Source organism: Macadamia integrifolia, chromosome 12 (genome assembly GCF_013358625.1).
Source record: "Macadamia integrifolia cultivar HAES 741 chromosome 12, SCU_Mint_v3, whole genome shotgun sequence".
NCBI lineage: Eukaryota > Viridiplantae > Streptophyta > Magnoliopsida > Proteales > Proteaceae > Macadamia > Macadamia integrifolia.
This window is the reverse complement of record NC_056568.1, coordinates 29,025,260-29,038,203: the sequence shown is the minus strand read 5'-3', so window position 1 is coordinate 29,038,203 and position 12,944 is coordinate 29,025,260. Positions and strand designations below refer to the sequence as shown.

General features: G+C 36.4%; 2 protein-coding genes across 2 annotated transcripts; one reads left to right on the top strand and one right to left on the bottom strand.

Moving 5' to 3' along the window:
- On the top strand, window positions 1-3,145 carry LOC122057721 (epoxide hydrolase A-like). Its single transcript, XM_042619943.1, has 4 exons — window positions 1-484; window positions 639-821; window positions 2,447-2,688; window positions 2,815-3,145. Exons 1-4 carry the CDS (start codon window positions 203-205, stop codon window positions 3,059-3,061), a joined length of 954 nt encoding a protein of 317 aa, XP_042475877.1. The 5' UTR covers window positions 1-202; the 3' UTR covers window positions 3,062-3,145.
- An 8,358-nt stretch (window positions 3,146-11,503) lies between these two features.
- LOC122057724 lies at window positions 11,504-12,938 on the bottom strand. The gene is made up of 4 exons (XM_042619947.1): window positions 12,847-12,938; window positions 12,541-12,633; window positions 12,334-12,438; window positions 11,504-12,180 (listed from the first exon to the last, which is right to left on the bottom strand). The coding sequence occupies exons 2-4, from the start codon at window positions 12,589-12,591 to the stop codon at window positions 11,857-11,859; spliced, it is 480 nt and encodes a 159-aa protein (XP_042475881.1). The 5' UTR covers window positions 12,592-12,633; window positions 12,847-12,938; the 3' UTR covers window positions 11,504-11,856.
- Between the last annotated feature and the right edge of the window lie 6 nt (window positions 12,939-12,944).

Below are 12,944 nucleotides of genomic sequence, written 5' to 3'. Positions count from 1 at the left end.
TCCACACGCTTCACACTTATCCTGCAAATTTCATCCTAAGAGAAACGAAAAAGATAAGTAGGAAAGAGATTGAAATCTGGTTTCCATACCGAAACAATCTCACGGGAGACGAAGAGTGGAGGTTGTGAGCTATTCTGAAATTGGATTAATTGTTCTAAACTCTTCACTGCCTGTAAGACAAGGTAGAGAGAGAGAGAGAGAGATGGAAGGGATTGAGCATAGCATGGTAAGGGTGAACGGAATAGATATGCATATAGCTGAGAAAGGGAAAGGTCCGGTGGTGCTGCTTCTGCACGGTTTTCCTGAACTCTGGTACTCGTGGAGGCACCAAATGACCTCACTCGCCTCCCATGGCTACCGAGCTGTGGCTCCTGACCTTCGTGGGTTTGGCGACACCGATGCCCCACCCTCTTCTAGTAGCTATACCGCCTTTCACATCGTTGGCGACCTCGTTGGTCTCATCGACCGCCTTGGCCTAGATCAGGTGACAATTTTAATACTCTTCAACCCAAATTTCTTAAAATTTTCGATTTCTTTCTTTGGATTCTTCATTTCTTTTTTTAAGAACAGACTATGTTTCGTTGTTGTTGATTTATTGATGGTTGGTGGTGGTGGGTCATGGGTGAGGAGGGGTTCAGGTGTTTCTGGTGGCACACGACTGGGGAGCCGTGATGGCTTGGTATTTCTGCTTGTTTCGCCCAGATCGAGTTAAGGCTTTCGTCAGCCTCAGCATTACCTTTACTCCTCGAAACCCTTCCGTTAAGCCCCTCGATCGAATGCGAGCTGCCCTGGGAGAGGATTACTATATCTGCAGATTTCAGGTTGCTTCCTGCCCTCTATTATTTCTTTCTTTGATCATCCTTTCCTACTATTATGATTTTTTAGAGTTCGTCTTCTTAACTATATTTGCCTTGTGTTCCTAGGATCGATCATAGTTGCTTTGAGGTAGAATTTACTTGTACCCTTATCAATTGCATATTTGGTTCTGGAGGATAAAAGTTCAGAGACCCTTTTGGTGGAAAAAAAGTGTAAAACATCTCAATTACAGATTTGGGTCTGTGAACTCATAATTTGGAGACTTATTCAGGGAATAATACATCTCTAAACTTTGGATTGACATTTGGGCCAATTTGACTACTACCAACCACATTAATGTCGTCTTGAAACTCTATTTTATACCATCTTATTTAAGTTGTGTAATTGACAAACCAAACAAGAGTAAATTGCACCATCAGCTACTTTCTCTTGTTATTTCTACAAGCAACCAGTGAACTTTCACAAGCCTTGCTGGATTGACATATTCCCTAGACCCTCAACTATTCCTTGGTATCTTTACACCTTAGAACCAATTTGCTACTGCATATGCAGCAATTCAACAATTTCATTCCTTTATTTGATATTGTGAGTCATTCTTGATGTGGTGAATCTCTTATTCTGCATCCCATTCAAACTAGTACAATGTTCTCATCCTTTTACAAGCATACTTCCGAACTCAGATCCAGAACCACCATTTATATTTCCACATTCCACTTCTCTCATATTTTGAATGGAGGAACTAGTATCAGTGTCAAATCATTTACATTTTAGTCTTTGACCCCTATCCAGAACTACGGAATTGCTCAGATAAGAGATTGGAGTAGACTTCAGCCTTAACTGCAATTTTGGAGGCCATTTAAAACAAATAAAAACAACGTTTGATTTCTTATATTGTGGCATGGTTGCTAATATTTGAATGATGATCGAACATTTTGGGTTAGCCCAGAGTTTCACTTCCTTCTGTGTCCTGCTCTGCTCTAAAATGCTCTAGAGCCTCATCTTTCCCAATCTTTGCAGTTCACTAGAATGTTGACATCCACCAACTTCACCTCCAATACAATGATTTAGCTATGTTAGTTGGAGCTTTTCAATCATTTGTATAACAGAGGAAAAGAATTCTATTTTTAGATGATGGTAATGTGTATAATGGCACAGTTTAGTGATATTTTTATTTTTAATTGTTGTTTTCAATTGAATTCCGTTCACATGTCTATTGTCGTGAACCCATATTAGTGAACATTCCAATCTTTTGGAAATTAATGAGACTACTTGCACATTCCAATCTTTTGGATGGTCATGAAAATTAATGTGAACACACTTTTGAATGATTCACTTTTGATTTAGAAAATACCCCTTCTGGAACTCACCAGCTCAATTCCCTTGGATATGCAGTAGGTAAGGCAGATGCAGGGTGGATGCCTATTCCATAATATTAATGTATTACAGGGTTTCTATTTCTGATCTTTTGGAATTTGGGTTTTGGAAATGCTTAGGTTATAACTCGAAAGAGAACTTGATGCTCTTTGCTATGTTCATTGTACTTTTTCTCCTTTAGTGACACTTCTATGGCAGTTCCACTGGTTCATATTTCATACGTTTAAACCAAACATATTGGCTTGTTATTTTGTAGGAACCTGGAGAGATAGAAGATGTGTTTGCCTGTTTTGGAACCACAGATGTGCTTAGGAGATTTCTAACATATCGCCGCCCAGCTCCACTTTTTATGCCTAAGGGCAAAGAATTTGAACATACACATGATCCTCAAATTTCCTTGCCCTCTTGGTTGTTAGAAGAAGACATTAATTACTATGCTAGCAAATTTGACGTAAAAGGCTTCACTGGAGGAGTGAATTACTATCGAGCTCTGAATCTGTATGTTAGCTACATGAAATTTTGTCTAAACCGTAACTTTACTGGTGAACCAATATTTTTTTGGCTACTGTGTACTTAGGTGGTATGTATGTATTTATTTGTTTCTTTGGCCTCTCTGTATTTCAGAAACTGGGAGCTAACGGCGCCCTGGACTGGTGCGCAAGTAAAAGTGCCAGTCAAGTTTATGGTAGGTGACCTGGATTTGACATACAACACCCCTGGTGCCAAACAATATATACATGGTGGTGGCTTGAAGAAAGATGTGCCATTTCTGGAGGATGTGGTTGTGATGGAAGGAGTGGGTCACTTCATCAATGAAGAAAGGCCTGAAGAAATATCCACCCATATTTTGGATTTCATTCAGAGATTTTGATGTGCTCTTTCATTTCATTCTTGTGCTTTTCCGTGAATCTATGAACATATCAGTTTTAAGTAAAGTGGGGTGTGATGGTCTTTACTGTTCTTGTGTCTGGCATTGCTTATTTGCGCTACATACCAGGTTCTTGCCTAGGGGTCTCTTTGATATCGTTTTTGTTTTCCTGACAAAAACATTTTTGCGTGTGTTTGTTTCCATTTATGAATTTTATTTCTATTTAAAAAAAAAAAAAAAAAAAAAAAAAAAAAAAACAAAAACGAAGAGAATACGAAATCGAAAATGAGGTCAAGAGTTTATTTTTGTATTCCGGTAAATCATTTATGCATTATACCTTTAATCAGCACATGCTATGACCTCTCGATCTAGAGCGTAAATTAGTAATTTGGATACTTGTTATAAAACCCTTTATTTGGAGGATCCTGTGCACCAGTTGCCTCTGCGCCACCACCACCCCTGCAACGCCCTGTACAGAGGGAAAAACATCGTCTGTGGAGAGCATCGGTGGCGGAGACCCACGGAGAGTCCTTATGTTCTCAACTCGTGGCTCAACGCAATCTAACGGTTATGAACAATTTCCCTTGTTGGATCTTCATTTTATGGTTTCGGGTCTAAACCTAGGTCTAGCTCCCTCCCCTTTCAAACTCCCTCGTCTAAAGATTGCATGAAACCCTTATTGCTCGATGATTTCTTCCTGCTCTGTTCTATCTTCGATCTTCTTCTCTCTTTCTCATTTATCCCTCTCAGTTCGTCTCCCCATCAGAGGCAAATGAATCTAGTATCGATTGATGTATTTCTTCCCAAAATCAATCAAATACAGACCTTAAACTTTCCATTCAGGCCATACAGAGAACACACACAATAACCAACTTTATTCATCACTAAGGGCCCCTCATGCTGCAAGTAGCCCCCTGAACAAACCCGCTAGACTGTTGATAGGAATTTGGTTTCTCTTTGCATTTCGATCCATTTTTGCATTATTAGTCCACTTCGACAAGATCAAAAATCTCTCTTTTTTTTTTTTTTTTCTGAGGAGCACAAGGAAAATGTCACCGACGTGTTTGATAGTATGATCTGTAAACAAATGGCTAGGGAGCATCATCGTTGAGGAATGAGTTTAACAACAGGGTAGTTCATTCAACGGCTAAACCCAGTATTCAATATGAATGAATTTCAAGTTTCAGCAAAAATGTAGCCAAAAGGGCTCAACCCAGTTAAATTGTGTTGAGAAATTGGTCGTCTGATCCTTTTTTGTGAGCGAGTGATGTATCAGTACTAAAACAGAGTCGGAAAAGTAAGCCAAGGATTACCTGATCATCTTCTTCATGTCTAATTCCTTTCCAAAATCTATCACGTAGTTGACTGTTCCCTTCCTCAAGCAGGTAATTTCTCAATTGCATAAAACATTACTCTGATCTTAATGATTTTAATTCTATTATGGGAAAACATCGTCCGTGGAGTTTGCAATAGCGATGATCGAATAGAGAGAGCGGAAAGAAATAACAGAGCCGATTTGCAGCCACGTTACAAAGTAGGAAGAAAGAAGCAATGGGGGTTTCAGAGCCGATTTGCAACCACTGATGGGAGACGAACTGAGAGGGATAAATGAGAAAGAGAGAAGAAGAGAGAGGATCGAAGATAGAACGGAGCAGGAAGAAATCATCGAGCAATGAGGGATTCATGCGATCCTTAGAACAGGGTGATTGAAAGAGGAGGGAGACCTGGGTTTAGACCCGAAACCCATAAAATGGAGATCCAACGAGGGAAAGCGTTCATATCCGTTGGATCACAGTGAGCCACGTGTCGAGAGCTCAAGGAATCTCTGCCGGTCTCCTCTATCAATGCTCTCTACAGACGATGTTTTCCCCTGTAGGTACAGATGCCCCCTGCATATTGTAGGCCCTGCACACTGGGCATTGCAGCACCGGCCGCCCTACTGGAACTCAACCTTAGTGTTTCTCCATCTTTGGGTTTGGTCAATGAAGTCACAAGCTCCTCAAAATGAAACAATTTTTTAGTATTCGTGGGGTTTACAGGTATGATTCAGATTTCAACGGACAAGCGAAGCAGAATTCCTCGATGTTTAGTCAAACTGAAGACCCACCAACTCTATCAAAATGATCCTCCGATGGGTTCAAAACTTCAAATTGTCTGCAATCGTCGGTGAGGTGGAGTGAGCATATGGGGGCTGAGAACATCCGAGCACATGCCTAGGGGGCTCAGCCTCCCGATGCTAACATTACTAGTGCAGTGGTTATAGACGATTTTTATGCTCCCTCTGCATCCTTCAACCCAAATCACCACCGTTTCTAACTCATCCCCGAACATACATCTGATAGATTAAAAAGTCAAAAAAACTAAAAAAAAAAAAGGAAAGTTGCAGATTAGCTGAAGTCACAACCATTGTTAGTTAAAACAGGAACGGCAAAAAAACAGAAACGTACGGTACATGTTTTAAACAGATAAAAACGATGAACGGTACAATAAAAAAATTCATCAAAAAAACAGGAAACGTCAAACGGACGGAAAAGAACGGTACGAGTATTAAACGTGTAGTTTTCAAAAAAACGAAACCAAAAAAAGGGTAATATACTCATGTAATTTGAGAGATTATTACCTGTATACCTGCATCTAATATTCTGAACTACGTCAACATCAAACATTCATGCATATATCATCCAAAATATAGCATCCAATGTAAATTCCAAATTAAAACTTAATACACCATATTAAAAAAGACGTGTCCAAAATAAAAAAATAAAAATAAAAATAAAAATTCATCCATCCATATCATCCAAGATGTCTAAAGAACTCAGTATCACTATAACAGGTCCAAAGATCAATGATAAAAAAAAAAAAGATTAATGAGGAGGCATTAAACTATATGAAGTAGATTCTCCATCAGCTCCAGTGTTAGATGGTTCAGGTTCCTTGTACGTCTGCTCAAGTCTCTCCATATCAAGCTCAAAGTCTACTATAGGTAAGTCATCAAGATTGTCTAAATCAATAGGCCTTGAATCTTTATGTAGTTGGCTTTCATAGTTCTCCCTCATCATAGAGTTCATCCTCATGTACACAAAATCTTCTAGCATCTCTGGGGCTAATCTATTTCTTTTCTTTGTTTGTGCTGCATCCCAAGCACTCCAATTACGCTCACAAGGAGAGGAACTACAAGGTTGACTCAAGATTCTACAAGCAATATTTTGAAGCACAGGAAATACACTACCAACAAATTGCCACCAAATCCCTACAAATCAACATAAGTAAACAAATATAAGAATGCTATATTTAATTAAAAAAATACAATAATAAACTAATTAACTAAGTCACTTACTTGGATGGTTAGTTTTCGTCATTGTCTGCCCTGTCATATTGAACAACAATGGACTTTTCATGCGATAATCAATGACTTTTTGCATAAATTGCTCACGATCTTCTAAAGGAACCATGATGTCCATAATAAATTCTTGTGCATTTATAAATTTAGTTTCATCAATATCAAGTCGACCACCAAACATAATATAAGGATTCAAAAGTACACCAAAGACATGAACATGATGAATAATGTTCTTCTCTAACCTAAATTGAAACAAGTCCATTATGGCTAAATACTTCCCTCCATCCTTCTCCACAAATTTCTTCAATGTTTCTTTTGCCCTTTCTGTTGCTTCATATAAGTAACCTGCAGTAAAACCATCTAAATCAACAAGGCGAAGAATACAAATAAGTGGCTCCATGAAAGCAACAACTTCCTTTGCCCCCTCCCAAAATGTATCTGATTGAATTATCCCAATAGTTCTCACTGTCATTTCAGCTCTATTGAATTGAAAGGCTCTCCACTTAGATGATGCAACAAAAAGCCAACTCATTCTCAACAACAATAAGAGACTGCAGCATAAAAAAATAAGTACCAAACCTTGTCTTGCAAGGCTGCTTGATATCTCTATTGTTGGTGAATTTCCTCATCAATGCTACAATACCTGTGTGCCTGTGAATATAATCTATTACAAGTTTTCCATCTTCTATAACTTCCCTCACACATTTAAATTTTTTTGTGAATATCTTTCAAAAACAGATTAATCCCATAAGCAGCACAATTTGTTCTATATATGACGTCATTTTTCAGCCAACATATTACCACAAGAACAAAAATTAGAACCATTATCTGAAATAAATTGCACAACATTGTTTGGTCCAACTTTTTCAATGATATCAGAAATTTCATTGAAAATAAATGTTGAAGTTAATCTATTTATACCGCACTTAATACATTTCAAAAACACAGCACCCCCAGGAGAGTAAGCAATCACATTAACCCACGACCTCTTCTTTATGTCAGTCCAAGAATCGAACATAATTGTGCAACCTGTGATACCCCATGTCGTCTTTACATTGCTAACATATTGCATGATTTCTGCTTTTTTTTCAGGAATCAAACTGGTCCGAAGATTGCTATAACTAGGTACAACATAACTTGTACCATATGCACATGCACCCTTTAGCATCTTAATAAAAGAATCTGTCTGAATAACATTGAAGGAAATGTTATTATTGACAAAAAAAATCAGTTACCAACATGTCCAATGATTTCTTGTTTTGCTTAGCAGCCATCTCTACCATTGTGGGTTGATGTGTACTCCTAACCTGAGGCATAGAAGGTGTGCTACTTGTGGAACCCATTCCACTTTCAAAAGAATCACTCATTTTCTTAGTAGATCTACTCAAATTAAATTCTGCCAGGGCATCAGCTTGAATGTGCTCAGGAACTTAGGTGCAAATTTGAACATTATGTCCAGATTGACAAGCTAAATGAGCTTTCACTCGTGAAACACTCCCAGAATAATTAAGTCTACAATAGTTACATATGAAACGACCCAAACCACGTTACTCTACATGTTCCCAAAATTTATCTTTAGGTCTCACCATTTTGCTTAAGCTCAAATAGCTCAACTTTGAAATACTTACATAATATAATCAAACATCCTTTCCAATCTCAACAAATAGAATAATTAATGTATTATGAATGAAAAAATTAAATCATAAATTAGTAAATGAAAAGAAAAAGGGATGTAAAATGCCAAAATTTCAATTTGTTGCTTGAAAAGCATTACAGGTATGTAAGTACCCATGATGTGGCTTATTGGGCTGAGTTTCGGTTTCAGGGTTTTGGCCCTTGATCCTAATTTCAGAAAGCTTTCCATAGATGCCATTGTTTCAGCATACTCAATGGCTAAGAGCAGAGCCATACTACTGGACTATGATGGCACCCAAGCCTTTATAGGGTTGTGGCCCTTGATCCTAAGTGATTCAGATGCCGATTCTGAGTTTTGAAACACTGTGTAAAATAGAACTTTCTGGATAGCTTATTGTGAATTTCCATATAGGCAACCCAAGCCTTTCTCTAACATTAAGTACCTAAAGTACAAATTGAGAATTTAAGGTCGCATATAATATACACCCCTAGTAGCATCGAAGAAAAAAAGGATCTTACAACAACAATGATAGCAAAAGAATTAGAAGATATGGTATGTTTTCTGGAGAAAAAAAAAATAAAAAAGGATGGCCAAAATTTTGACAACACAATCACTAAGGTAACCACGAAAATTGAAAACTCATGCCATATACTCATATGGATGTGGCAACCAGGGAGAGACCTGCCTCACCATACTGGCATTTGTTAAGGTGTGGTATGTAGGTTGCGGGCAGATTTAGTATACAGAGAACCTGGGCCCCTATTGAACCACGTTGACCATAGCCACACCCTGTGGATTACATGGTAAACTTTGCAGATAATGAGGGATCTCCAGAGCAGGATGGAGCAGTAATCAAATTTACTCATTTCTAACCTTGTCTGGTTAGAAATTAGTACATTTAAAAAAAAAAATGAGGGAAGAAGAAGAAGAAGAAGACTGCTCACTGTTGTCGACTGAGTGAGGACTGAGGACTGAGGAAGAGGTAGAAGAAGAGGGTTTCCTTCTATCGGCTGTGTCGACGCCCGAGATTCGATGACCTATTATTGCTGCTGTCAATGACTCGATGCCCCAGTTCCGACGAGGCGACGACCTGCTATTGCTGTTATTGATGCCTGAGTTTCCTTCGATCGACTGCTGTTGGCGCCCAAGATCGATGACTGCTACTGCTACTGTCGACGAGGGAAAAAGAAGAAGAAGAAGAAGAAGACTGCTACTGCTACTGTCGACGACTCGATGGCAGAGTTTCGACGAACTACTATTGTTGCTGTCAACGCCCGACGGCCCGAGTTCCAAATTCCGACCTATGTTACTCTCATGAATCACCTCACGGAGTCACGGACAGAGATGTGGAATTATGGATTTGGGAATTTTGGATTTGGGGAAGAAATGGGGTTTCGAATTTTTTTACGTCTTGTTATTCTGACCTATAACAAATTCCTATTCTGCCCTTAAAAAACGCATACATGTTTTAAACATGCGTTTAAAATGCGGTTTAAATGTTTTATTCGGCCGTTTTTTATTTTTTTCGCATTGTATAGAGACATACGGCAAAACGTGTTTTAAACGGCAAAAAAACGCAACCGCGTTTTAAATGCGTTTTAACTAACAGTGGTACTTGCAACCAGCACGCCAAGCCAACGCTCTCACGAAGTTGCTTGTCCTCCTTCCAACCCGAATCTCGCTGATTTGGGTTTTTTTTTTTTTTTTTTTTTTTTTTTACAATATACTCTCTTAGGGTTTTGGTCCAAGGCTTCCATGGTTTCGGCCTATTTCTTAAAAAATGTTATAAAGAATATTTACATCTAACAGACTAATTTTTATTAAAAATTATTTTTCATTTCGTTTAATGTTTATTAAACGGTTTCAGCTTTTGAAAAAACAAAAAATTATTATTAATTTTTATTAAATATAAAAATAAAAGGTAAAAGTTTTTCTAGCCAACCCATAAATAAATGATATTTTTTTTTAGTAAATATAAAAGGGTGTTCTATGATAGTGAATTAGTGATCATAGTCCTCAAGACAAACCCCGTATGATAAGCGATGCTTTCACAGGGTTAATAGGCGATAGTGGGGCATGCTAAGACTTAAATCCACGGTCAATCGACTTGAACGGTGATAGATTGAGGAAATAAATAATATCAAAGAAAGCTTAATGGTGTTGACCTATGTGAGAGCACTACAAGAAAACACATTTTTTGCGACGGAAAAAAAGCGTCGCAACAAATATAAAACCGTCGCTAAAAATAGCAGCGACGGTTAATTTTTAGTCGCCAATTCCGTCGCCTATATTGCCGTAGCTAAAAATAGGCGACGGAAAAAGATGGGTGGTTGGGAAAAATATTATTAGCGACAGAATTATATTTTTCGTCGCCAAATATATTTTTAGCGACGGCAAATGCCGTCGCCTATAACTATATAAATAATAGACGAAATTTATTTATAGCAACAGTATAAAAAAATCCGTCGCAAAAAATATATATGCCAACGGTTATTATCCGTCGCCTAAGCCTAATAATAATTTATTTATAGCAACGGTATAATAAAACCTGTCGCCAAATATAAAATAAATAAAATAAAATTTTAATATTAGTAAATTTTGCATATTATCTGTAAATTGTTCCTGTAATTACATCAATATACATTGTCCAATTCAGAAAATAAGATCATCCTAGGCATCCATATCATAATACATTACTTTCATTCAACTTCCCAAAAGTCTTACAATCATAATTAAAAATTCATTGTTTTCATTCTTTTTTCAAAAAGTCTTATAATTATAAATAAGAAGTCATTGTTTTCGTTCCACTTTAAAAAAATTCCTACAATCAATACATCAAACTTCAGACTTTGCATTTTTCATCGATTGGGTTTGTCTTGCATACTCCTCCAATGAATAGCTCCACTTTCTTTCATAGCTTTGCCTTGCCACATTAGATTTAACAATATCCTGCAATATAGAATAATTAACTTATGTTATGCTTGAATACTAAGAAAATAAAAATGACATACTTTTCTCATTGCTAAAAACCATGAAATCAAAAATATAAACAAGAAGATTTATTGTTTCATGAAATTTTATTGACATCTCATTATACTTATTTGTTTGGACATTCAAACACATAATTAACTCATAGTATTGAGTATTATCCTTTACAAATGAAAATAATTCTCTATCTTCCTTTCAATGATGTACTTTTCAAACACCACCTATCATACTAAAATATAATTAAAAACATAAAGAAATAAAATAAAATAAAAAGGTTAAAGCTTTTTAGTTAACAAAATTTGATTAAAAAGCAAAGCAAAAGAAATTATTAAAAGTTGTCAAACTATTTGTATTTATTAAGATGGTCAATTTTATCTAATATTACAATGTTATTATTGACTTAATTTCTCAATGTAATATCTATAAGATCACATATTTAAAATAGATTTTTTTTGTGTTACTTTGCAATGGCAAAGAATGAATTTATTAGGAACTTACATTATTTCTACTAGTGTTCTTCCTAATGTTTAAAGGTGAAGGTTCCTTCAAGAAATTAGGACAAAGTCTTAGTGTAAGGTTGTCCAAGAAGTTTGTCTCCTCTCAACACCCTATACTCTTATGTTATACCTCATCCAACCACCATCACCTATATATACAGAGTGAAAAATGAACTCTAGACTGTCACTACAATGGAGCATGACACATCAATCATTAACAAACATATCATAGATTGATACATATGGAATCATTATGGTTATGAAGATACATCCACCAAAGATATAGTATATAGAAAACTCAATTATAAATGTATAGAAATTAAAGTATATATTATACCTATCCTTGAGAAGATTGGAATGATGTCATGAATTGCATAAGCATAGCTATTTGAGACTTCATCTCATTCATCTCTACACCTTGTTGAGAAATCTGTTCTTTCAATTGGCTATTCTCTAACCTTAATTCTGAGATATGTTGTCCTTGCCTCTGAGCGCGTAGTCCTTCTAAGCCAAACACTTGTTTTGGGGTTACTCCAGGCCCAAACATGCGTACATATCCACGTCTATCACGTCCCATTACTTTGGTGAAGGTTTCATCAATAACATCGTTGTCCTGTTGCATTTCTTTAGGTTGCAAACTTAATTCACGCTGCATTTTTTCCTACAGGTGTAATTAAACAAGAAAATATAAAATAGACCATGATTTTATAAGCAATCACAAACCATAATGATAAATAATTAAATAAAAGATTAATCAAATAGTTAGAGAAACAAAAGATCAATATCAACACTTGTGTTCTATTTAATAACATACCAACTTTTCCGCAGACTCGTCATCCATGGAACATCCAGGCCTTTTATGGGTGAAGTCAAACATTTTGATACGGTTTGGAAGCTTTTTCTCTGGGTCCTCGTTACGCTGAAATATAAAATAAAAACAATAAGTGTTAAAGACTTTGGGATAATAAAAGGCTAATAAACTCGATGTAATCAATATGATAATATAAAACAAAACACTTACCAATTTCTCACGTATGACGGCATATGAAGTTCTACCCATTCTATGACGCATTTTTTGTTTGGACTTATTTTTCTTATTACGATCAGAAAGTTCCTACAATAAAATAATGTATCATTTATTAATTTCAGTTCCTTAAGGTACTTAATGCTAAAACTAAACTCGTATATATACTCATGTCATAGATGTCAATCAATTCGTTTCAATATCTTACCCAATATAATTTATATGTCATTGTCACAACCATTCAATTAGTGAGAAAATATCAACAATTTAAAGTAATATAACACATTTATAGATGTACATTACCTTATGCTTTTTATCATCCCACAACTTCAGTAGCGCATCCCATTGCTCCAATGGTATAAGTTGAAGATCAATATTTTTCCTTCGATCAGAGGGTGAAT